General features: G+C 49.1%; 1 protein-coding gene across 1 annotated transcript in view; it reads left to right on the plus strand.

The window, feature by feature from the left end:
- ERN1 (endoplasmic reticulum to nucleus signaling 1) overlaps positions 1-26,853 on the plus strand; it is an 81,168-nt gene that overhangs the window by 29,816 nt on the left and 24,499 nt on the right. Inside the window, exons 3-6 of the mRNA XM_047757844.1 lie at positions 15,683-15,716; positions 16,696-16,768; positions 20,809-20,881; positions 22,978-23,100. Coding sequence (XP_047613800.1) covers positions 15,683-15,716; positions 16,696-16,768; positions 20,809-20,881; positions 22,978-23,100 — 303 coding nt within the window. The remainder of the gene's footprint in view (positions 1-15,682; positions 15,717-16,695; positions 16,769-20,808; positions 20,882-22,977; positions 23,101-26,853) is intronic.

Raw genomic sequence — 26,853 nt, forward strand, 5'->3', positions numbered from 1 at the left:
TAGCCACATTTTGAGACTATTCATTGGGTAAAATTAGGCAAAAAGTGCCTTTGTGCTTTTATGTAAAGCAGTTTAGGTTGAGGGCCCAGGTAATTGTTAAAGGTTTTTGGCGCATGTGAGTGTCTGGAAGGACATCAGAGCAGCCTGCAGATGTTGGACCACTTTCAGCTCTGCAGGGCCACCTGGCTTTCCTGGCCCCTCACCGTAGTGCCTGCATCGCCCCTCAGTCCCTGTGACCACCAGGAAATGCCCTCACGGAGTTCCTGAGCACTGCCCATTGAGCCGTGCTGTCCCCAAGGAGACCACAGGTTTAGGGCCACCACCGGGTGACTGGTGTTAAGGATGTTGGCTTTTCCAAAGTCATTGGAGGAATCTGAGCTGAAGAGTGATGTACCCTGATGCTACAGACTCAGTGTTTATGTCACCCTTCAGACTCATATGTTGAATCCTTATCTCCCAGTGTGATGCTATTTGGAGGTGGAGCCTTTGGGAGGTGATTAAGTGGAGAGGGTGGTGCCCCCACGATGAGATTAGTGCCCTTATAAGAAGAGGAAGAGACCAGTAGTCCCTCTCTCTCCACCACGTGAGGACACAGCTCTCATGAGAAGGCAGCTGTCTGCTAGCCAGGAAGAGGGCTCTGCCCGGAACTCAACTGTGCTGACGCCCTAATCCTGGGCTGTGAGAAATAAGTGTCTGTTGTTTAAGCCACCCAGGCTCTAGCGTTTTGTTATGCAGACAAAGCTGAGACAGCTGGCTCCACTTTACAGGATCAGCAGGTGCTGTGTTGAGACTGAGCTGATGGGGCCAGGAGGAAACGGAGACCAGGCAGAGGCTACTGCACCAGTCCAAGCAAGGGAGGGGGTGGTCATGGACCCGAGTGGCGGTGGGGACTCCAGTTCAAAGGGAAGAAACTTGCCGATGCAGACAGGCACCTTTAAGTCATCAGACGGGTTCTGTAGAATGTATACCTGTCATTCCATTTCATGGTTTCGTAATTGTTTACTTTTTTCAGGGGCCAACAAAACTGGGAGGGTTTTTTCCCCCCTCTCCACAGAGTGGTTTTGGCAGGTGTTTTTGTTCCTCAACCAAACATGTGTTGCTGTTCCCAGAAATGGAGATTTCTCACACCACAGTGGCAGACTACGCTTAGCACAGAAAACGAGTTTTACATTTGTTTTCAGAAACTAGTTTGAGTCTTGGCATTTTACCTTAGGTGCCGTCTTTCTAAGGTGCGATTTTGTAACTGTAGCAACACCACTGTCTGTCTCTGCAATTTCATGTTTCATTTCTGCCCTCCCAGCCCAGATATAAACTGAGAATGATGCTGTCATGCTTTGTGTTAGATTTGTTTTACAAAGCTTGTCTTAGCTTGGTGGAGTCAAGGACTTTCTTTGGTATTGCCACATCTAGTTCGGGGCTTTTTTACACGCCCCTTGAAATACGAGCTAATGCTGAGATTTGACCCTCAAATCTCCACCAAATTGCAGATTATTCTGTAGCAACCCCGATTCCCATTCCCTTCCATCACCTTTCCCATATAGTCCCAGAGGACTGGGCCTAATTTAGAGCCATTCTTTACCAACCATAAAAATACACTGCTCTCCCAGGCAGACCAGCCCAGACTCCTGAGGTGGCCCCTGAATGGTTAATGTTGGGAATTTCTTAGGAGGGAAGGATCAGAGCAAAACTAGTTATTTGAAACTTGAAGAAAACCTGGCTTCTCGTGCTCTCCGCCTGTGCTGTCAGTCACAGCCTGCCTGGGCTGGTAAAGTGATGCTCTGCTCCTTGGTCACCAGGTCCCGTCACGTGGACTCATGAAGGGTCTCCCAAATCTGGCTCCTCCTCCCTGTCCCTGTTGCTGGGGTCTTAGCCTGGCTCTCGACATCCACTTCCTGGCTAATACAACAGCCGTCTGTGAGCCACCCCGCTGCCTGTCACCCTCCCATCCACCTGCCCCGCTGCCCCAGACAAACCCCTGAAAAGAGAAATTGAGCCGTGCTGCATCCAGGATGCCGCACCCCTGCCGAAATGCTCTGGGTGTTGTGTGAAGCAGTTACCCCAGGCCCCCCCCCCCCCGCCGCCCCATGTTGCCGGTCCATGAGGAAAGGGGGTGTTAGCCTCCATTCCAGGAGTTGGAATTTCCCGCAGCTGGGCCTTCCTGATACTGGACCCCGGGGTGACGTCTCCGCTCCTTAGCACCACGCGGGGCAAGGCCCTGCACAGTCAGGCTCTCACCCACCTCCCCAGCCCCAGCCTCTTGTTGCAGCCAGGATGGCCTCTTCAGGTCTCAAAGACGTTGGACTTCTGCTTCTACTCTGTCCCCGCCAGCAGCCCACAGTGTTGGACAGGCTCCTGTTCATCTGTTGTGACCCCCTTCATAGCTCCCTTCCTTGACTCCCTAAGCAGGCTGAGCCCCTCCCTCATCGGGTTCTGGAGGCATTTGGAAGAAGCCTTTTACGGCACTTGCTGCTCACTGTGAATTTTTTTATTGCATTTGTCTTCCTCCCTCCTGGGTTTCTAACTCCGCCTTTCCCTTCAGAGGATGGGGTCTCTGGACAGTTAGGGATGCTCACTAGGCATCTGAGACGCCACTGCCGACTCACGTCCCACGGAACCCCGAGAAACAGATGAGTCTGGGCTCTGCCTCTTCAGGATGCATCGTCATGGAAGTTTCCAAATCCAGTTTCTGATCTGGAGTTGCACGTGGCCTTTTGCAACTTTCTGCAGTGGCTTTCCTCTCCTGGCCTTTAGGTAGTGTGCACGTTCCTCTGGAGAGTCGGAGATCTGCCCTCAGATGTGTGGGGGCAGCACGAGAAGTGGCAGCTGTAGAAAGGGTGCCATTGCATTAGTCGTTCTAATCTGTTTTCTCTCAAGGAATTTTCCAGGCTGGAACTTGCCTCACTGCCTTTCTGCCTCATTGCCTAAGCACAGAAAAGTGTTGACTTGTGCTCCACTGTTTCAGAGGACTAAAAATTAAGTTGTTGAGAGGGGCTGTGAGAGAGGCCTGTTTTTGCTTTTGAGCATCTTGAAAAAATGTTTTCTTTCTCTTTTTTGGTATTTTACTTTTTTTTGTCTTTTTGTTTTTTCTAGGGCCGCACCCGCAGCATATGGAGGTTTCCAGGTTAGGGGTCGAATCGGAGCTATAGCCACCGGCCTACATCACAGCCACAGCAACTCGGGGTCCAAGCCGCATCTGTGACCCACACCACAGCTCACAGCAACGCCGGATCCTTAACCCACTGAGCAAGGCCAGGGATGGAACCTGCAACCTCATGGTTCCTAGTCGGATTCGTTAACCACCGAGCCATGATGGGAACTCTGCTATTTCACCTCCCCCCCCCCCCCAGTATTTTACTTTTTATTGTGAAAGATTCTAAGCACTTACACACGTAGAGATAATTGTATCATAAACCCTCTTGTCCCATCATTCAGCTTCACTAAGCACTAACTGGTGCCCAGTCTCGTTGATCTGGACTCCCAGTCACGTCCCTCCCACAAGCTTGGGGTTTGCTTCAGAGTAAGACATCTGCCATTAAGGAGGGGCTCCCGGGACGGCAGGCGCCACACAGAGCAGCACAGATTTCAGATCCAGTCGGCGGTCTCTGCAGCGTGGCGTGGTGGGGGTCGCAATACAGGCGTGAATGTCTGAAGTACACGCTAAAAGGCCTGTTTTGGCTGCAATGTAGTTATGTCCTTTTGCTTATCTTTCCATGAACACGCCCATCGCTCAAGAATGAATTCTGTGAAGTTGGTGACATCCTGAGAGGCACCAGGGTGTCGGCCCAAGCATTCAGTTGTCTCATTCTCCCCACTGTCGTTCCGTCACGATTGCTTGTAATGCTCAGTGCGTGATCGTGGGTCTGAGTCACTTCTGCCCAGGTGAAGATGCGTAAGAACATAAAGCTCAACAGCCTTTGGTGTGGGTGGTTTTTCAGATCACTTTGGTATTTCTGTATAATCATCTTTGTCGCCGTGACATCTGGGGACGTGCAAAGCTTACCTGGCAAGAAACCTCGCGCCGGCGGCACCCTCCGCCAGCTCTGATGAGATTTGGGATTTCATCATGGATTTTCGGAGCTTTTGATTAGATGTCTTCTTGCTCGCCTCCAGAAGGCGGAACTTTGAGGAACGTTTGAGACTCGATACCCTGTGATTTGGGCGTTGAAGGTGTAGACGGCTGCAGCGCCTTTCCTGGGGAGGGCGGGAACGAGCAGCGCTGGCCAGGAGGATTCCCTCACTGGTTCACCAGACGGCGAGAACCCTACTGGGCGCCTTAGGCTTTGAGTTCAGGGAGAGGCGGTTAATGACCTTGTGTCTACCGGTCATTTTTTATAAGAAAACAATGTTATACCCTTAAGCATTTTCTTGAGGAAATGGCAGGGGTTGTTTTGCATTCAGACCAACTGATCTAGTTTCACAGTCGGCCTGGATTGAAATCTTCATGTCCTCTATTTTTTTTTTTTTTGGTCTTTTTAGGGCCGCACCTGTGGCATATGGAGGTTCCCAGGCTAGGGGTCCAATCAGAGCTACAGCTGCTGGCCTACACCACAGCCACAGCCACAGCCACGCTGGATCCGAGCCGTCTCTGTGACCCACACCACAGCTCACGGCAATGCCAGATCCTTAACCCACTGAGCGAGGCCAGGGATGGCACCCATGTCCTCCTGGAGGCTAGCCGGGGGTTTGTTATCGCTGAGCCACAGTGGGAGCTCCTCCAGGTCCTCTGTACCTCATTCCTTTCTCCCACGTCACTTTTCTGATCAGGACTAAGTCTCGCTGCTGTTTTCTTTCCCCTTCTGTTTGGCTCCTGGCCACCCCCTCCCCCGCACAGGCTCAGGCCATCTTCCTAGGGTCACTGCCCTGCCTTCCTCACCGCTTCTTCTCTTTCTCATTCACTGGGTCCCCAGGGCCCGCCTGTCTTACCTTCCTTCAGAGGATGGTGTCTCGTTTCTTTTTTTCTCCGACGCTGCGGGCTGGTCCCTGGTCAGTGTCCTCGGTGCCACACCGCAGAGGTTTCACCCTTTCTTCCCCATGGCCTCCCTGTCCACTAGCTGCCCCCTCTCGTTTTGCTCCTCCAAAGGAAAAGGGCTTTCGAGTATTTGGCATATGGGAAGGCTTACGGGGAGCCCAAGGCAGCTGAAATTTTACTTGTGGTCTCTTGGCCCTTAAATACCTTTCAAGAGGGCCAACCCGGAACATTTTCAAATCATTGCTAGAGATGCACTTGGAAGAGGCCAGTTTGCAGAATTTCTGTGTCACATGTTACTGGTACCTGGAGAAGTCTGGCAGTTAGAGAAGAGGCTGGTTTCATTTTTTATTTATTTTTTTATCTTTTTGTCTTTTGTCTTTTTAGGGCTGCACCAGCAGCATATGGAGATTCCCAGGCTAGGGGTCCACTTGGAGCTACAGCTGCCAGCCTGCACCACAGCCACAGCCACGCCAGATCCGAGCTGCGTCTTTGACCTACACCCCAGCTCATGGCAACGCCGGATCCTTAACCCACTGGGCGAGTCTAGGGATCGAACCCGTAACCTCATTGTTCCTAGTCAGATTCGTTTCCTCTGGAGAGGAAGCTGGTTTTAAATGCCGGCTGGGGAGGGGCAGCTGGGTGGTTGTGTTTTAGCAGGGAGGGGGAGGAGGAGCAGGGCAATAAAAGCAGTGCCTCTCACGATTCCGCAGCGTGTTCCGCAGCATGCCCGCCTAGCAGCAGTGTGTTCCAGAAATATTGATGCTCATCTGGGGAAGAGAAGAGAATGATCTTGCGGGGTTCCTGGAGCTCCAGTGAAATGGGCAAGCTGTTCTCGTGGCTTCTGTAATCAAAGGGATCTTTATCTTCCTACGTGAAAGGAAGTCTGCTCAGAATCACCTCCAGAGAGAGGCCGTCGGTCCCAAATTCTGGTTTGAGGCAGTTATTTAAATTGTGGTTGACTCATCGGAGACCTTTTTCTGTGTTTCGGGAAGCCTGAAAGGTGCTGACAGGGCCCTCCGAGCTCCTCCTCGCGCCCTGGGAAATTGTAGGATTGGACTGTCAAGGTTTATACACAGCTGAGGGCGGCCAGGAAGAAGAGGTCTTTCTTTTCAAACTTCTGAAACGGTATTCCTTAAATAGCTTTTTTCTTTCCCAGCTTTTCTTTAAAAAAAAATTGTTTCATTTTAGAAAAACTTCAACAGACACAAAAGTACAGAGAAGAGTGTCTTGGAACCCTGGTGCACCCAGCACTCAGCTTCAGTCCTGATGGACGGATGACCGTCCCCCCCCTTCCTATGTTATTTTGACACAAATGCCATATCCCTTTTTCCGTAAGTTTATATCATCTTTAAATATGAGTGCACAAACAGACCTATGCCTGGGCAGCTCTCTTTAGCTTTTATCATGCAGGGTTTCTGTGTAGAAAAGTCCTTTCTGTTGGGATAAACTCATCTAAATGACTGTCTTGCACATGCAGTATTGGGTAGCTTAACTTCCGGACTTGCTTTCATTCGGCAACAGCATTACCTGCTGAGTATGAGAGGAGCAAAGACCTGGGCAGCAGTTACACGGGAGTCCATGCTCTGGTTATTCCTTCCGCTGTCATAACCCTGGGCAGTTTCCTGTGTGTATTTCACAAGGAACAAAGTAGATGGTCCCTGCCCTATCGGGGACAGGCCCCAGATATTTGAGAACTAGAGAGGCCACACATAATTAGGTGCCTGTTGCCTGAGAAATGGGATAAGTGCATCGTAAGAACATACCAAGTACAGCGGGCGTTCAGTTTCCGATCTCCTGCAGAAAGGTGCCTTTGAAGGATGAGCGGAGTTAGATGGATGGAGCTGGGGCAAGTGATGCTGAGCACAGAAACCGACATGGGAGCATGGGCCGGGTTTGGGGAAGAGATGTGATCAAAGAATAATCATGAGAAGAGCTGGGCCCAAAGATTTTGCAGAGCTTTGACTGCTTAAGGCCTGTAGTTCCCAAATCGTGCTGAGGGACCCTGGGTGCCCCAATAAACTCTCAAGGCACTGCAGCTAGTTTAAACTTAAGAGAAACACAGGGTACTCTACAAGTGTCAAACACCATGCTCGAAGTAGTTTGTAGTGTTATTTTTCTTTCTTTCTTTCTTTTTGTCATTTTGGGGCATATGGAGATTCCCAGGCTAGGGGTCACATCAGAGCTGCAGCCGCCAGCCTACACCACAGCAGATGTGGCTTCCTCAACCTACACTGCAGCTTGCAGTGATGCCAGATCTTTAACCCGCTGAGCAAGGCCCGAGATCGAACCCATGTCCTCATGGATACTAGTTGGGTTTGTAACCAGCTGAGCCACAATGGGAACTCTGTAGTTTGTAGCTTTAAATTTTGCTGCTTTCCTTTTGACACTGTATCTTTGCAAAGCTGAGTTTTTGGCGGTTTCTGTACAAATCAAATACCACGTGAAAACATGGCATGGTGATGAGAGCAGCCATGTCTAAGGTGAGTGTGAGATTTGGAAAGTGTGTAACACCCAAGTACACGCATCCCATTAGTGAGTCATTTTGGTTAAGAATGAAATAAACGTTTCTCTTTCAATTTACACGTGGTGATTTTTTTTCCCCGCGTGGCTTCTGCGTTTGGAGACCCTAAGTCCTTAAGTCCTTTGGACCTAACTGCTTGGTAACTGGGACCGTCAGGTGTCTCTTTTGGCCCAGGGCCCTGCGAAGAAATCCCTGAGACATTAAGGGTGCTGTGAACCAAGGAAGTCTGGGAACCTCTGACTTGAGCCACAGAGATGAAGGCATTTGGTGGGCAGAGGGGAGCCGGTGTAGGATTTTATGTGGAGGAAAGGCAGGAACAGATTCGCCTTTGTCGGTCCCCTTGGGTGGTGGGTGGGGTGCGGAATCTGAAGGGCAGAGATCTGAGCAGGGAACCGGTTAGAAGGCTGCTGTGTAGGCCCAGTAGGGAAGTGGGGACATCACATTTTGGCAGTGGTAGAGGAGAGGAAAAGGAGGACACAGGTTTTTGAGAAAGGTTTCAGTAGGTCGATCCTTATAAAAGCATCTCATTGGATGGGAGAGGGTTAGAATTAAGAGAAGGGGAGGAGTTCCCGTCATGGCGCAGTGGTTAAAGAATCTGACTAGGAACCACGAGGTTGCAGGTTCGATCCCTGGCCTTGCTCAGTGGGTTAAGGATCCCGCGTTGCTACGGCTGTGGCTGTGGTGTAGGCCGGCGGCTACAGCTCTGATTGGATCCCTAGCCTGGGAACCTCCGTATGCCGTGGGAGGGGCCCAAGAAATGGCAAAAAGACAAAAAAAAAAAAAAAAGAAAGAAAAGAAAATAATTAAGAGAAGGGGAGAGTGGAGAAAAACTCTGAGATTCCAGATTGTGTGACCAGGTAGAAGGACGGTCAGAGAGTCGATCTGGGGGATGCAGAGGAGGAGCCGGTTTGGGGGTACCCCATAAACAGTTGGAAATCGGACTGGGTCATGGACTCCACAGGCAACGTTGTCGGGTGCCATGTGGAAACCTAGTAAAGATTTGTAAGAGTTCGTTAGAGTCCATCGCTGGAACTTGGCGCTGGCAGTTTGGACCTTATTCGGAGGGGAGGGTCCAGAGAGCAGTGCATTGAGAAAGTGCTGCAGTTAGAGCGTGAAACGGAGGCTCTGGAGCAGTGCTCTCCCAGCGCGGCTCAGTCTCAAGGATGTTGCGTGTGTTAGAAAAGCGGATTCCCTGGTGCTACCCATGGAATCAACTTCCTGGGGGAAAGACCCAGGAGTCAACATTTTAAAATTTTATAGGTAACTTTGTATTCCATTCCCACCTTGCTGGTGGGAATATAAAATCATACAGCCACTTTGAAGAACAGTTTGGCAGTTTCTTTTCAAGTCAAATGTAAACGATATGGCTCAGCCATTCTACTCCTAGGTATTTTCCCAAGAGAGATGAAAATATAGGTCCAAAGACTTGTACACAAATGTTCCTAGCAGCTCTATTCATGTTTTTCCAGCCCCAAACTAGAGTAACCCAAAGTCCATCAACAGATAACGTGTTGTGTCTACACAATGGTATGTATACAGTGGAGTACTATTCAGCAACAAAAAAGAACTGATACATGCAACAGTAGGGATGAATTTCACCAATGATGCAGAGGGAAAGAAGCCGGGCACAAAAGGGAACCTCCTGTATGAATTCCATTTGTGAAATTTTAGAACAAACATAACGAATCCATAGATGGTTGTCTGGGCTGGGGGTTGGAAATAATGAATCCAAAGGGGTGTGAGAAAATGTTTTGGGGTGACGGAAATATCCTCTATCGTGCTCCTGAGGGTAGCTGTGTGGATGTACATGTTTTTCAAGAGTCATTGAACAACTTGAAAAACATGGATGTATTTAGGAGAGAACGGGGAGCATGCGTGAAGGGGGATGGGCAGAGGCTTGGTGTGTTGGTAGGCAGAGGGGGAACAGTTAGCCGAAGGTCTTAAAGATCCTTGGAGACAGGGTACCATCTAGGGGTTCCGGATACATGAGTGTGAAATATCTAGAAAGCATTGTCCTTCTATTTTTCATTTATTTTTTTATACCTGCACCTGAGGCATTAGGAAGTTCCCGGGCTAGGGGTTAAGTCGAAGCTGCAGGCCTGTACCACAGCCACAGCAATGCAGGATCCCAGCCGCATCTGCCACCTACACCACAGCTTGGGGCAATGATGGATCCTTAACCCACGGAGCGAGGCCAGGGATCGAATTCACATCCTCATGGATACTATGTCAGGTTCTTAACCTACTGAGCCACAACAGGAACTCCCACATTGTCCTTTCTTAGAGCTATGAAGGGAAGGGTAGTGGAGTTGGGTGAACCGGAGGCCTGGAGGTAGGAAGTTTCAGTGAGCTCCCTCTGCGCCCTGCACGTCCATGTGCCACAAGAAGGGGTCACGTGTGGAGAGGAAGGGGCCTCGGGGCAAGGAGTGAAGGTTGGAAACACCAGCTGTGAGGGACGGGAAGCAGAGGCCGACCAGGAAGAAGGTAAACTTACCTCCTACGACCTGGGGCCATAGATATATACTGGCATAGACGTATATACTGGCATAGACATATATACTGGCCTCTCCACAAGCGATGGTCCTGTTTTCTTTGGCAGTGCTCAGAAGCTTGGGTGGCGGGAAGGGGATTGCTGGGTGGATGCTGGGTTGATAGAACAGAGCTGCTGGGTTGTAGAAATGATCAATGATGGGAGCCCAGGCAGGACAGGAGTAAAAGTAGGAAGGAAATAAACATTTACTGATCGCTCCATTCGGTGAATATATTGAGCACCTCTTGTGTGCCAGGCACTGTTTTAGATATTGGGGGTAGATCGGACAACAAAAATAAACCTGAGCCCCCGTGGACCTTCCAGTGGCTAGAGTCAGACATTAAAGAAATATGTCAAATGCACAGAACGTCAGAGATGGTAAATGTCGTGGAGAAAAACTAAGCAGGGAAGAGAAGTAGGGAGTCTGGGGGCGGGGGTAGGAGGTGGTCATGGAAGACCCCTCCAAGATGGTGCCCTCTGACCTAGGCAGAGGGAAGAGCAGATGCAAAGGCCCCGAGGCAGGCAGGCCTGGCGCATTGGAGGAACACCCTGTGCTCCAGCGCGGTGGGAACCAAGTGGGGAGGACATGCCGGGAGAGCGCCGGGTGGGTGTGGGGGGCTGGGGGGGATTCCTAGGCCTCTGCTGAGGGGGATGGGACCCACCAAAGGGGTGTGAGCGACACCAGCATAATCCGATGTGTATCTTCAGAAGGATCACTCTCCTCTGCTGAAGCACTGACTTCCAGTCTTAACGAATATTTAATCCTTACAGAATCCTCATGCACACTCCCCGTGAGTTTGGTGCTATTAGCTCTCCTCCTTCCTCCCTTCCCCTTCCTTCCTTCCTTCCTCTTTCTTTCTTCTTCCTTCCTTCCTTCCTTCCTTTCTTTCTCTCTCTCTCTCTCTCTTTCTTTCTTTCTTTCTTCTCTTTACTGATGAGGAAATTGAAGCTCAGAGAGATGAACTAACTTTGCCGAGGTCCCTCAGGTGGTAATTGGCAGAGATTTAAGCCTACATTTTTCTGAGTCCAAAGGCCACAAAGACTAGGGGAAAAGGGTGCACTTGGGAGAAAAGGGGATCCAGTGATGCTGAAGGGACACTGGGAGTAGGAAACAGAAGGATGGTCATTACAGATATTGACCACGGGGTTTGGCAGCTGGGGAGGAAATGAGTGTCAGCAGTGTGGTTTGAGGCCTGCCTGTCAAAATTTTAGGAGGGAACGGTGTTAATAGCCAAGCTGGTCTGGAGAGAAAGATGGGTGTGGATGTGTGGTTTGGGCAAGTGGTGGTTGAGGTGCTGGTGGGAGAGGGTGGAAATGTCCAGTTGGTCCAGAAAGAATTGATCAAGAGATGGGGACCTAGAATGTCCCCATCATGGTTGTGGTGGAAGCTGCAGGGGTGGATGTGCTCTTGGAGAGAACTGAGGGCAGAACCTGTTGGAGTAAGGATGGCGGTGGGGGAGAGAGATGAGTGAAAGAGCAGACAGTTCAGGGCTGCGGAAGCCAGGAGGTGGGTGGGGGGCTTCAAGGAGGCGGGGTGGGGTGGGGTGGGGGGAACCACATGGTCTGAGGCAGCAGGCACGTGGGTTGTCCGAGGGCTGGCGAGGTAGCAGAAAGGGTAGAGCTATTGGTGCCAATGGACCAAGACTTTAAGAAGGGAGCAGAGTCAGGTGTGCATTTGGGACCCCATACAGAGGGAGAAGGTATGAGGTTTGAGAGAGGGTGAGGTAGAGGGTGAAAGTAAAATGGTATTCTTGGAAAGGCAGAAATTCACTTCTTTTGGAAGTAAAAATGGTTGCCTTTTTACCCTTATGAACTTGGACAAAGGAAGGATGTGAACATCTTTTTTTTTTTTTTTAAATATGGCCACACCTGCCAAGCGATTGAATCTAAGCCACAGCTGCAGTAATGCCAGCTCCTTTAACCCACCTCACCCGTCTGAGGATCAAACCCTTGCCTCTGCAGCGACTTGAGTCACTGCAGTTGGATTCTATTTTATTTTTTATTTTTTCGCTTTTTTGAGGGCCGCATGTGTGGCATATGGAAGTTCCCAGGGCTAGGGATTGAATTAGAGCTGCAGCTGCCAGCCTATACCACAGCCGGATCCGAGCTATGTCTGTGATCTGGGGTGCAGCTCACAGCAACACCGGATCCTTAACCCACTGAGCTGTGATGGGCACTCCTTGCAGTTGGATTCCTAACCCACTGCACCACGCTGGGAACTCTGTGAACATCCACCCTGAGCCATTTTTTGCCTCAGGTTGAAAAGGAGGATTTGATCAGCACAAAACAGGAGCCATAAGTGTCACTGCACCTTGCCCACGTTTCTCCAGGTATAAAGTTGTGGTGTTTCAGGCCTGAGCTGGACCCATGAGAGGAACCGAGTCCAGTGGCAGCGCCCAGGGAAGCAGTGGGCTGATCTGTTTCTCCCTGTCTTAATCCTGGAGGCCAAACACTGAGTACAGTTTTTTGTTTTTTGTTTTTTTTTCCCCTCTTCTGATATTTTTACCTTTACCTTGAATAACACCCATTTTTACACTTGTAATCTTTTTTTTCTTTTCTCATTCCGAAAGTAAAACAGCTTCCTGAGATGGCTTTTACCCTTATCAGCCTCCATAGAGATAGAGAGGCCTATTTTGCGGCAGCTTGTTTATAGCTTAGAGTTGGGCCACTGTTTCTTTTCACATGGCTGATTTTTTATTTTATTTTTCAGATTAAGAATCTTGCCAGATACCAGTTCCCATTATTAAACCCCAAACTCCTCTTTCATGTTGGGCTTTCATTGTACATTTTCAGATGCTGCTTTTGGCTTTTATTTTGCTGGCTTTCCAACTACTTTTATCTTTAACCTTTTCTATTACCGAAAAGTTCAAACATATGTAGAGAGGACAGTAAAGTATTAGGCCAGCGCTGTCAATTCTATCTTTAAAACAGTCATCGACAAGCTGCCGGTTTTTTTTTTGCTTTATCTGTCTTCCTCCCATATGATTTCTTTTCCTGTAGTATTTTAAAGTGAATCTCAGACTCAAATGATCCTTTAAGAAAAAAAAAGTGAAGTTCCCGCTGTGGTGCAGCGGGATCGGCGGTGTCTTGGGAGTGCTGGGACCCGGGTTTGATCCCCAGCCTGGTGCAGTGCGTTAAGGATCCGGCATTGCTCCAGCTTAGGTTGCTCCTGCGGCTTGGATCTGATCCCTGGCCTGGGAACTTCATATGCCGCAGGGCCAAAAAAGAAAAAAAAAAAAAAAAAAAAAAAAGCAGACTAGGGCGTTAAACATTTGCTCACCCCCAGCGGACCTGTTTTAACAGTGCTTCTGTGCCATGGCCTGCAGCTCTGCAGGTGTTTATTCCCGGGGTCCTACTTTACCAGTGGATGGAAAGGCGCCCCTGCAGGAGTTCATGTCCCTCTAAGCCTAGGAGAAAGCTTGGCTCCTACACACCTGTGCAGGTGCCCACCTGCCCCTCCCTCTCTCCTGCCGGCAGCCTGTGTCTTAACTGGAAGCTTGCTGGCACAGGACAGATCTTGAGGCCTCCGTGCCAGATAACCAGTGAAATAAGCCCTGGAAAACCAGGAAAGGCTATGCCAGAGGACGCGTCCCCAACAGCGAGCAAACGCTGTCCAGCAAAGATAAGCTCAGGCACTGGAGTGGAAATCCTGTCGGTCTCCACGTGTTGCTTCCAGTGAATCTGCTCGGATCCGGTGGTGTCCTCCTCCTCTGGGTTTATCTGTGAGACCTTTAAGTGGCTGAAATGAACAAAAAACAACGCCCCCTTGACAGCTGGGTCTTCTCTGGAATCTGCCTTCTGGCTCTGCCTGGGTGCACGGCTTCAGGGCTGCGTCAGAGAAACTGGGTTGTAATTGCTTTTTGACTCGGTTGGCTGGGGTGGGTGCCTGTGCCCGTGTTTCCTGCCTCTTGCATCAGTCTGTTTGTGAGAGGGCACCGCGAGGTGAGGTGATTACTGGGAACGAGAAACATGTGCTTGCTGACTGAAAGTTCCTCCTGTTTCCTGAAATGCTTTTGGTTTTAATGAATTGTTGTTTGCTGCCCACAGACCGCACGGGGTGTGCGCGCTTCTGGTGTCGTGAGGGCGGTATGCCTGCGTGTCGGAGCTGGGCTCCTAAGGCAAAGCCGGCATATGATAAGACTTGAGAGAGTTTTTCCTCATCTGAGAATCCCAGCCGACCAGGGGCGTTAGACAGCTGTCTGTCCCCGTAAACAGAGCCGTGGAGCCTGGAACTCTACCCCAAACCAGATCACGGTATTTGCCGTCCCCACCCCGGCTTTGAAGGTGGGGACAGCACGGCTGTCTAGCCCATGGGGTCTTGAGTGCCGGAAGTGCCTCATCGCTGTGCGGTCTCACGCCTGTGGATTCTAGTTGTTCAGGCACTGCTGTGTCGGCGCCCTCTCACCCCCGCACCCCGAGGAACCAGGAGGTTCTAGGGAGGGAGAGAGTCTGCCTTTTTGACTATTGCAAATATTAAAATTAATTTGGTGATACAGTTTTTTTTTTTCCTATTTCAAAAGTAATATCTACTTTCGTAGGAATTTGGGGAAATGCGGAAAAGGTGGGGAGTCATTTATATTTCCAACAAAGATAACTTGCAATTAGCATTTTTTTGCCTTTCCATCTAGTTTTCTTAATCCAGATTGAAGGTTTTTCTCCTTAGCTGCACGAATACTCTAGGCACAAGGTTCTTTTCTCCTGAACATGATACTATAACGATGTATACATGTTTCTTAAACTTTATAAGCCCTTTTAGAAGCCTTGATTTTCTGCCAAGTGGACATTCCATAATTTAACCATATCACTGAGTAGTCAGGTTGTTTGTGATGCTACTGTGAGGATCCTTACACAGAAAGCATTTTCTATATTTTGTGTTGTTTTATTTATTTTTATTTTTATTTTTTGTCCTTTTAGGACCGCACCCACAGCGGAAGTTCCCAGGCTAGGTGTTGAATCAGACCTACAGCTGCCAGCCTACATACACCACAGCCACAGCAACGCAGGATCCTTAACCCACTGAGCGAGGCCAGGGTTCAAACCCACAACCTCATGGTTACTAGTCGGATTTGTTTCCACTGCCCCACAATGGGAATTCCTTGTGTTGTTTTTAAAGTAGATTTTATAGAAATGGGTTTCATGGATCAAAGGGAATCAAGAAGAATAAATACTCAAAAAACTCTAAAATCATCGTGTTGCTGCCCCAAAAGGGGGAACCCATTTACCATCCCTTCGGATTCGTCAGCAGCAAAAGTGCTTTACAAGCCACGGTTTTGCTTCTTCTCGTGGGACTCTCTAGTACCATGCCAGGCATCTGCCAACGAGATAGTTGAGGCTTTAGAAGTCCTGGATGTGTCAGATGGTGACCCTTTGTCCACTGTGGGTTGTCACTGGGGCTTCCTTCTACATCCAGCCCCCAAGTTACATGCACCGTTTCTTGACCGAAGTTCCATTCGGCTCCCAGCCCTCTCTCCAGCCTCGGTGACCGTCAAAAGAGCATACTTGGTGTTTTTGTGTGTGAGTTTTCTAAAGTGCCTTCACCTACGTTATCTCATGTAGATAAATTTCAGTTTCTGGTCCCTCTTGTGACCTGGTCCTGGGAACTCTAGGCATCTTGACATCTTTGAGTCTGTCTGATGATGCCTTTGTTGTTCTTTTTGCGCAGATCCAGTCCTGCAGGTTCCAACACATGTCGAAGAGTAAGTTTTCTCATTTGCTTCAGCGCTTCCCTTTCATTCACTTTCTATTTTATTCCATCGGTATTTTGTAGCTAGTTGCTGGGAGTACATCTCTGTGCAAATGCGAGGTGGACCGCGAGTGACTGAGAGGAGCAAGCCTTGCAGCTGCTGCGATAGACGCCTGTGTTGGGGAGAAGGGCGGGGGGTTCCTTGGTGGGGAGAGGTATTCCAAAGGCTTGTTTGAGATGTCACTTAAGCCAGACTTTGAACTTAAGCTCCCCAAATCCTCAGGAGGGTCCAGGGGTCTTTGGATCTCTCCCTCTTCGCGTGCTAAACCATGGAGAGGGGACGTGAAGGTGACCCGTGTTGGAGTAAACATGATGGCACCTCTGAGAACCTCAGATGATGCTGTATCCGGAGTGGAGAAAAGGCTCGGCACGGGGTTTCTGAGTCACTAGTTGTAGTTCGGTCATCAGCAGGTTAACTTTACCCAAAGGGCACCTTGAACCTGCTTCCTGGGAAGCTACTGCTGAGACCCTGACCCATCCCCTTGGCAGGCTCTTTCTCATGTCCGGCTTTACGAGTCTGCTTTTATTGCCTCCTAAAAATAAATGTTTGTTGACCGCAGAAGGTAGATTTGTCCTCCCTGTTTGTGTACCATGCCAGGCCATTAGATATTAGTTGTTGGAGTTCTGTATACAGTCGACTTGGAAATGGAAAAGGTCCTTTTCCCTTATTTCACCTTCTTCCAGCCTGCTTTGCCCAAACAATGGTGTGTTTTTCTGTGGTTTTGTACTGGCTTTCCTTTGCATCACCACCATGAGGATATTTTATTATCTGTGGCTAAAGTGAAAGAGCAGTAGATGAAATTATCATATACACACATATAAACGCACACCCCTTCCCCCCTCCCCGCCCGTCATGGCTTTGCTTGGCTTTGGTATTTTGTTCCGTGTCCTGGGCTATAATCTACCATTGATACTTTTTGCTTGATCTCTAGGCCTGCCTTCCTCCCAGATCCCAATGATGGCAGCCTGTATACACTTGGGGGCAAGAATAATGAAGGCCTGACGGTGAGTGTATTCAGCTTCTGTGTACTCTGGATGTTCTGGACCAGTGACCTTCAACTGCAGCTGTACATTGAGATTTCCTGCAAGCCTAAAAAAAAAAAAAAAAAAAAAAAATTCTGGGGATTCTGATTCAGGTGGTCTGGAGTAGGGCCTGGGTATCAATATCTTTTCACAGCTTCCTTGATGAGCTTTTGAATGTATAGCCCAGAGTTCAGAAGCATTGATCTTGACCGGCAGGTTCTCATGGCTCAGCCAGCACACTGGAAGGCCGTGCTACTCCCTTCAGTAACAGAGCTCACTTGGGCTAGTGATTTTTTTGTTTTGTTTTGTATTTTTAAGGGCCACACCCACAGCATATGGAGGTTCCCAGGCTAGGGGTTGAATAGGAGCTGTGGCCACCAGCCTATACCACAGCCATAGCAACGCCAGATCTGAGCTGCATCTGAGGCCTACTGCTGTAGCTTGTGGCAACGCTGGATCCATAATCCACTGAGTGAGGTCAGGTATGGAACCCACATCCCCATGGATACTTGTTGGGATACTAGCCACAACAGGAGCTCAGGCTAATGATTCTTAATGGGGGTGGGGGGCTGTAGTTTGAAACACTCTCTGCCCCCCAAAGTAGACATCGCCTTGTTGGGGGTGGGAGGCAGAGGCATGTAATATTCCATTCCCATCTCCATTTGAGAATCTAGACCTGAAGAGCTCCAAAAAATACTGTCTAGGAGTTCCCTGGTGGCTTAGAGGGTTAAGGATTTGGCATTGTCATTCCTGTGTGCAGGTTGGATCCCTGGCCCAAGAACTTCCACATGCCATAAGCATGGCCAAAGCAAACAGTCAAACAAAATACCGTCTAGTTGCAATCCTGAAGTCTCCATTTAACGGACACTAGTCATTAGGATTTTTCAAAAGCCTCCCAGACAATAGAATTTAGAAACAGGCCCACACATAGGGTCATCTGCTTTATGACAAAGGTGATAGACACTGCAGTGCAGTGGGGAAGGATGGTCTTTTCTTCGATAAATGGTTTGGGTCAATTGGGATATCCATATGGAAAAAAATCCTAACGCCTGCCTCCCACCAGATACATAAAACTCAGTTCTGGAGAGATTTTATCTTTTTTTTTTTTGTCTTTTTGGGGCTGCACCCACGGCATATGGAGGTTCCCAGGCTAGGATAGGGGTTCAATCGGAGCTGTAGCTGCAGGCCTACACCAGAGCCAAAGCAATGCGGGATCTGAGCCCCATCTGCGACCTACACCACAGCTCATGGCAATGCAGAATCCTTAGCCCACTGAGCAAGGCCAGGGATCGAACCCACAACCTCATGGTTCCTAGTCAGATTCATTAACCACTGCGCCATGATGGGAACTCCCTGAGAAATCCTATCTAAATGTGAACTGTAAAACAAAGCTTTAAGAAAAAGGAGGAGTGCAACATTTTCATGACCTTAGAGACTAGCTAAAAGATTCTTCAATTGGACACAACAAAATACTCCACACTGACCATAAAAGAAAAAATTGATACATTGTCTTTTATTAACATTATGATTTTGTCTTTATTAAAAGGCACCTTTATTAAAAGGCAGGCCACAACGTATTTGCAAAATATATATCCAACAAGGATTCATATTCAGAATGTATAAAGATATGCCTATGGGTTATTAAGAAAAGACAACCCAATAGAAAACTAGAAAAACAGCAAAAGAGGATATCCAAATGGTCAATAAACATATGAAAAGATAGTGATCAGTCATGAGGGAAATGCAAATTCAAAAATGCCAATAAACAAGGAGTTCTCCTACGACAAGGCAGGTTAGGGATCCGGCACTGTCACTGCAGCAGCTGGGGTCACATCCCTGGCCTGGGAACTTCCACGTGCTGTGGGTACGGTAAAAAAAAAAAAATGCAAATAAAACGTCACTGTGGCATACTACTACCCACTCATTAGAATGGCTAAAATGAGAAAGATGGAAAAACAAAACAGGTGTTGGAGGGCAGTGGAGCAACGAGAACGCTAACCCACTACTGGTCGACGGGCAAACTGGTGTTACCAGTTTGGAAAAGACGTGTACTATCTCAAAGCTTCATGACCCAGTAAGTTCCTCCCAGCTTATATACCCAACAGAAATGTGTGTGTGTGTTCACCAAAGACAAGGACCCAAATAAATATACTGTGGCTCTTTATAATATCCCCAAAGTGAACACTACCCAAATGCCATCAGTACTAGATGGGAATGAATAAATGATGGAAGAGTCATAGAATTTAAGAGTCTACAACCGAAGAGAACAAACAATCTGTGACTCTGCACAACAGTATGCATGAACCTCACCAAGAAGCTTGGACAAAAGACCAGCGAGAAGGGCCACCACTGAATGATTCACTCCTGTAAAGCCCGAAGACAGGAAAAACTAGTCTCTGCTGTTTTGAAGTTGGGACAGTGGTTTATTACGCTGGGAGGGGTGTGGTTATGACTGGAAGAGAGGGCAAGAAGGGGGCTTCCAGAGCCCTGGAAATGTTCCATTTCTTCGTCTGGGTGCTAGTTGCATGGGTGCGTTTTTCCCTTTGCAAAATTTAACTGAGCTGTAACTGACAGAGGCTCTGTTTGAAGGTTCTGCTTTGACAGAAAGTTGTAAAAGCCTCTCAGAGACTCTGACATGCAGCCAAGGTTGAAAACCACCTTGCGTGTCCTGTGAATTCTAACTTGGGTATTTCATGATTATTTTCGGAGGCCTTTATGTAAGTTGTCTCAGCAGCCCTCTGGGATATAGTTGTTAGTTCCCTCCGCAGCAGAGGTGTGGAACCTGTGCCCAGAGAAGTGAAGGGATGTGCCCAAGGCTAGAGCATCAGGTGTTGGAAGGAGGCTCAATACCTCACCTTCCAAAGGATGCTCTTCCCGCCTTCCACAAGTCTCCCCGTGTGGTGGTTTAGCATCTCCAGGGACCACGAGTTTCCAGCTTGGGCCTCGAAGCTCAGCAGACAGCCCCACACTCCAGACTGGAAACCTTGCAACAGCTTTCTGATCCTCAGAAACATCTGGCAGAAACTCAGTCATCACAGTCTCTTCTTGGCATCTTTCCTTTTCTAAAGCATAGTTAAAATGTTGGGAAGCTGGGGAAAATCCACATTATTGGTTATATCTAAAGTTCTGTTTATTAAAGCTCGAGTGAAATCTTTGCTTTGTTGGAGAAAAAGGTGACAGTGTCATTAGAAGCAGGTTTCTATAGACCGGTTTCAAGAACACAAAATGTTCCAAAAATAAAGTGTTCTGAAACAAACATTAACCAAAAGAACTCATCAGATGTCAGCTGTAGACTCAGAAGAATCGGTTTTATGATGAAATGCAGTTGAAACATGTGGATTACTCTGGATTTCTTTTCCTGGCACCTAACATAACTTCCTTTTAACACCCAAAGGCCCAGTTTTCTTCTGTTTTTCAGTTGAGCATTATTTGCTGAAGAAAACACGAAAACTTCTTTTCCCACCTCAAACTCCTGTGTAGCCCACGTGGTACAGGCTCCTCCTTCCCCTGAGGCTCCAGTTGGGCACCCAGGTTGCTGCTCGAGAGAGGAGCCTTCTGGCCACTCCCACTCGAAGGAGCAGTTTCTATCCAGTCTAGCCTGCGCTGGGCCAATTCTCCAAAACAGGACAATTTTCCAAGACAAGACAATTCTTCTGCCCACCCTCACCCCATCTTAGAATTTCAGAGATTGTGTAACTCTCCATGTTTGTGTGCCTTTTCAGAAGAGGTTTGTGCCATCCCTGGAAGTGCTCTGGACAAGCGACGTCGAGGGGCTTATCAAATAAAAGAATTAGTGTTTATAGCGCCCGGGACCTGGGAGCCTCAGCTTGTCCAAAGTGGAGATGGGAGCCTGGGGTACTCGCTTCTCCTTGGTTTCCCGGCAGGAAAACCCCCATCCACCATCAACCGTGCTTCTCTCTTTTTAGCAGAGTTGGGTAACAGAAACAGACAGTGCAGTGACCTTGTAATAATTGCACAAGACTTGGTTAACTCCTTTTTCCCTTTGCCTCTTTTTTTTAAAGAAACTTCCCTTTACGATCCCAGAGTTGGTGCAGGCATCCCCGTGCCGAAGTTCGGATGGAATTCTCTACATGGGTAAGAGTTCCTGTTTTCGACACTGAAACCTTGGTCTCTGTGGCAATGAGCCCTCAGAAGCTGGGGAAGCGGCGGGTATGAGAGGGAGGTGTACAGCCACCCCCTCCCCGCCCCAGCCCTTCTTGCCTGGCTTGCGCTGCTTCGCAGCAGGATCAGCTGACCAATTAAGAAAGGGTTCCCTCCACTTGGGAGCCGACTTGACACCATTAATATGGTTATTCATTTAACAAGCTTTTAGCTGCTGTATTGACCTACCCCTGTGTTTTAAAGATTGCAACATACCCAGAAGCAACTGGATAAAATTTAAAGTGAATACTCTAGTCTGAGCCAAGAAAGGGAAGCCAGGCTCTGCCTATTAATTATAGGGCTTTCTCAGTATTTCCTGCTATCAGAATATTGGGTAAAAACAGCACTTAACAGCTAGCTTAGATAATGCCTACCGGGGTCACGTCTTTCAAAGCATCGAATCAGCCGCTTTTCTTTTACTATGTTGCTGCCAAAATGTCGATAAAAATGCCTTGTAACACAAAGGAGAGCCGTATTTATCTTAAAAGTGTGGTGATGATAATATCCTGTGTTTATAAAGCTTTCTGAGGACCTGCAAGTGCTTATTGCCTATTCTTGCCTCAGGAGCTTTGCGTGTGTTTCTGGGCCTCAAGCGCAGGCTCAGGCTGGAGTTTTAGTTTTTGTCTAAGGAGACCAGGGCTCTTCCCCCCACCCCCCCACCCCCCCTTCAGCAGGAGGAAGTCTCCAGCCTGGGGCGTCAGAGAAGGCAATGAGCACAGGCTTCCTCTCTGCTCCGGGCCATGCCCCGGGCCCATCTGAACATCATCTGTGTCTCTGTTTTCCGTTTGGGCTTCCAGCTCTGGCCAGCCATTCATCACTTGGGGTGCATTTAAAATTGTGGCAGTTGCCCAATCCATCCATAAAAGGGGTAGCTGAGTTAAACAGACTGGGATGGTCCTTGAAGTAACCAGAAGGGCGCCAAGCCAGACGGAAAGGGGTTCTGGTCGCAGCTGTGTGGCGACGTCTTCCTCTTCGTCTTCAGATCTTTTTCACATTAAGACTTCGTCGTTGAGAACAGGAAGTTAGGATCCATGGACAAGTTTCAGACACGTGGACTGGGCATGTATGCTATATCCGTCCGAACCAATTGTATAGTGTTAGCAAATTCCAAAGCCCTGTGCTCTTGCTGGCATCTCAGTGCTCTACTTCCAAGCGCCCCTCAAAATAGGAAACTGGGCCAGTAAGGTGGGAAGAGACAAGTGACCAGAGGCCACGCCTCACAAAACAGATGCGTGCACATCACGGTGCAGGTGACCTCCAGGTGGGAGCTGTATTCATCTTGAACTCGCCGTGGTAATAAGATCCTGCACCTTCCCAGCAGCTGTCTTAGGAACTGGCCGTTACCAGGATGCTCCGGTGTATCTAACCCGTAAGGACGTACGCTTGGAGTTTTCCTATTCGTGTTGTCTGGCTGCGCTGTCCACCTGTTCATACCTTTTAATTAGCTGACCGAGGGGAGGGTGTAGCATGTGGCTGGGTCATAGCCGAGATAACTTGGCCTCATTAGCACCAGCTTGCCACCAACTCTACTGCCTGGTCACAGAGACCAGCCAATTAGAGGTATAAACAGTAACTGTAAATGCTCTTTACATGAGGGCTCATTAGTAGGGACGTTGAGATCCCTGAGTGATGGTTACCAGGGAGATGAACGCCTGGGCCCATTTCCGGCTTTATGTAGATCCTAGTCTATGGGAAAGGGATGGCCTTCACAGGCCAGATTTTTCAAATGTAAGGCCGCTCATCAAAGCAATAAAACCTGTGAGTTGTCACGTTATTGGGCTTGGAGAAATTTTTATACCATGACTCGGTAATTAAATTGTAATAAGACCCGGCGGCCCAAGAAGTCTTATTATCGCCACATCACCATTAACCTCGTCGCCCTCGGAGCATCACGGAAACATCTTCAACATCATAAGAATTTCAGGCCTGTCTCTCAGCGCAGAGAACATCTTGGACCGCTAGTTTGGCAGTGGTATTTTTTTTCCATGTCGGGTGAGTGTAAACCACAGCGTGTCCTTGTGACCTTGCAGGTAAGAAGCAGGACATCTGGTATGTAATTGACCTCCTGACCGGAGAGAAGCAGCAGACTTTGTCATCGGCCTTTGCAGACAGTCTCTGCCCATCAACCTCTCTTCTGTATCTTGGGCGGACAGGTAAGAAGGGACTTTTCACTGTGTCCTGGTAATGGCCAGTTCCTGTTTGCAAAAAAGGACCTGAAGTGGCCTCCCCATGGCTCTCTGCCTCCAGGCTTCATTCTCCAGAAGGGGGCCAGAGCAGAGCACTCTTCTCCACACACAGGTGGGACCACGTTGTTCCCCTTTATAAGACCCCTCAGCATTGTTCCCCTTTGTAAGACCTCAGAAGCGGCTCTCCTTGCCTGAGGATTATAGCCCAACCAGCACCACAGCCCGCAAAGTCCCCAAGATGCAGCTGCTACCCTTTCTTTTTTTTTTTTTTTGTCTTTTTAGGGCCGCACCTGCGGCATATGAAGTTCCCAGGCTAGAGGTCGAATTGGAGCTGTAGTCGCTGGCCTATGCCACAGCCACAGCAATGCCAGATCCGAGCCATGTCTGCGACCCTGCACCACAGTGCATGGCAACGCCGGATCCTTAACCCACTGAGTGAGGCCAGGGATCGAACCTGCGTCCTCATGGATGCTAGTCAGATTCATTTCCTGACATGAACTCCTCTGCTACCTCCTTTTTGCCTCCTCCCTCGCTGAGTTTCCCTCCCTTGAACATTTCCCAATCAGGATGGACTGCAATTCCCAGAATAAGCATTGCTATTTAAAAAACCAGGAGCAGTGGGTCCATCTCCACCAGACACGCACGTTTTTGCCTGTCTGGTCAGCGTCTGCTCTTCCTTCACAGCAGCGCCCAGACGGCGCCCTCTCTGCAGCTCCCCTCCCTACCTGGGGCCGCAGCTCTCCCGTCCTCAGTCTCCTGCACGCACAGCCGCACCGCCATTCACACAGCCCCCCTTGGCCCTCTACAGGCATCAGCAGCACCTCCTCACCACACCATTTCCCATCCCCTCTCTTTCAGCCTCCTTCCTCCTAACACGTGCCACTACGTGTTGCTGAGTCATATTTGCCGATTTTCTGCTTCCCCACTGGACTCTCAGCTTCCTAAGGGCAGGACTTGGTTTAGGTCACCTGCTGAATCGCTACTCCTGGCACATTGTTGACGTGCAGCAGGCGTTCAAAGGCTGCAACTAGTGAATTGGGGGCGGGTGGTGGGGGGAAGGGGGCAGAGCGGTGGCCCTTCCCTCCAGGGATCTGCCTTCCTCATTTCATGTGTGCAGCACCGGACCTTTACCTCTGCTCCATAAAAACTGTGCAACGGGTGTTCCCATTGTGGCTCAGTGGTACCGAACCTGACTAGTAGCCATGAGGACATGGGTTTGATCCCTGGCCTCACTCGGTGGCTTAAGGATCTGGCGCCGCCATGAGCTGCAATATAAGTTGCAGATGCTGCTTGGATCCTGCGTTGCTGTGGCTGTGGTGTAGGCCGGCAGCTGCAGCTCCAGTTTGACCTCTAGCCTGGGAATTCCCATATGCCGCAGGTGTGGCCCTAAAAACAAACAAAGACTGTGGAATGGACAGTTAAAATAGAGCTAAAAGGCGAGGTTAAAAAGAAAATACTTCGAATGAAAAAACTTAGAATGAAGAAACTTACACTGAAGAGCTGAGATGAAATCATTACAACTGAGCACTAAATTTGGGTCTAAACATTCAGGTAGCCAAGGCTTAAAAAAAAAAGAGAAAGACCCTTCCTTCAGGTGCTGCAGAAACCAATGCTTTTTGAAAAATGAGTGAGACGCACCTTGAGCCCTAGAAGCTGGCTGGGCCCGCCTGCAACTACAGGGGTGGTCTTATTAAACTCTGGGGCCCTCCACCCACCCCGACCCCCCCACAAAAAGCAGGTGTTCTGACTATAGTAACCACTTAGGGTTTGTTTGTTTACTGCTTCCATCCACTAAAGCCTTGCCGTGGGCTCCACTTTCCCCCAGGAATAAACTCTGCTTCTCAGGCAGCTCTGTGGTATTGGAGAGAGTTGGGCCGTGCTCTGGCTTCGGGATGGGTGTATAAAGCTGTCTAATGTTTCCGTTATCTATTGCTGCATAACAAACAACCTACCGTAAGGGCTTTAAAGGCAGCATTTTCCTGCTCACAATCCCATGGATCAGGAAGTGGCGAAGGGCTGGGCAGGCTGGGCAGGCTGGACCTCCCCTCCACAGGCTCCCCTCCACTCAGGTGTCCGGGACTTGGCTGAGCTCCACGTAGACAGCCTGGATGTCTTCACGTGGCGGCTGGGGTCTCCTCTGGAGTAAAAGTGGCTGTTACAGTGCTTCTAAGGTCTGGGCTCAGAAGTCCCGGAATTTCACTTCCACTGCTGCTCAGAAGTCCCGGAATTTCACTTCCACTGCTGAAAGTCCGAGGCAGCGCAGAGTCAAGGGGTGGGCAGAGAGACCCAGCCTCTCAGTGGGAAGATTGACGCATGTAGCACAGAGAGGGGAGGGTTGGCGGTGGTGATCTTTGCAGACTTTCTGCCCCGTCTTCCCTCTGGTTGCAGTGGTTTACAGCCCTCCCACCTGCAGAATATACTCGCCCCTTCCCAAGATTTCCAAAGTCCCGTCACAGGATGGAGCTCAAAATCCAGCATCTTGGGTCTGCATCAGGTTTGAGAGTGGGCAAGGCTCCTCCTGATCTGGAGACCTGTGAATTAAAGAGATGCGTTGCCTCTACCCACCCATCTTTCCCCTCCCTCCAGCGCAACGGTGAGACAGGAGAGCTGCCACAGAGACTCCCATCCTGAGGGGGAGGGAGAGAGAGGGCCTTCGTGATTCTGGAGCCCAGCCAGGCACCTGTTTTGGGGTTGCCCTCCTCTGAAGGCAAGGAAGACTCCCTGATTAGAGCCCGGGCTTGCCCTCTGGACTTGGTCTCCTACTGTATTGTTCTCACCAACCTGGTCCTTCCCTTTGAGAAGTCCTTTCTTTTCCATGAGAAACGGTTAGGATTTTGTGGCTTTCTCAATCTGTCCCTGTCCATTGAAAGTTGGGGGATATAGAGGCCTTTCTCCCCCACTTTCTGAGTATCTCTGGTTTTTTCAGTCCATGCTGATATTACTTCCTTAAAAATATTTGTGGGCTTCTCATGTGTCAAATTGTAGTCTACGCCTTAGATGAAGCCGCACCCACAAATCTCTTTACTCTGAGCTATGGGGTAAGACTATTCGGTTCTTAGAACCCTCTTAACTTGGCACAGAAGGACCACCTTCAGTCTTTCTGAGGTCTCAAAGAAGAGTCTTAAAGCCTCACTTTTGATTTGATCTTGACCCTGATAGTAGCACCTGAACTTGATCTTTGCCCCAAGGCCTTTTCTATGGGGTCTTTTTAGGGCTGCAGGTGTGGCATATAGAAATTCCCAGTCTAGGGGTCGAATCAGAGCTGCAGGGGCTGGCCTATGCCGTAGTCACAGCCACGCCAAACCCGAGCCTCGTCTGCTCAAGGCAACCCCAGATCCTTAACCCACTGAGCGGGGCCACGGATCGAACCCACGTCCTCATGGATACTAGTCGGTTTCATTACTGCTGAGCCATGACGGGAGCTCTCTGAGGCCATTTTTTACATTGAGACTCTTTTCCATTTGGAGCATCAGACCTGGACTCTCTGCATTTCCTTTATATTCAGCTTGAAAACTGAATGGTTTCTTCTTTAGCTCATGTGCCTTGCTTCATATCACACCCAGCTAAGGAAACCACTTGGCACGTTGTGCATTCTGCCTGGAGCTCTCCTTAGCCAGATGCACAATTTCATTACATACTTTCTGTTTTCCAAGTTACCACAAGAAGTCATCTTACTAATTGTGGCACCACTACCTAACCTGGGTTTTCAGCTTGCAGCAC

The sequence above is a fragment of the Phacochoerus africanus genome, chromosome 14, assembly GCF_016906955.1.
Source record: "Phacochoerus africanus isolate WHEZ1 chromosome 14, ROS_Pafr_v1, whole genome shotgun sequence".
Taxonomy (NCBI): domain Eukaryota; kingdom Metazoa; phylum Chordata; class Mammalia; order Artiodactyla; family Suidae; genus Phacochoerus; species Phacochoerus africanus.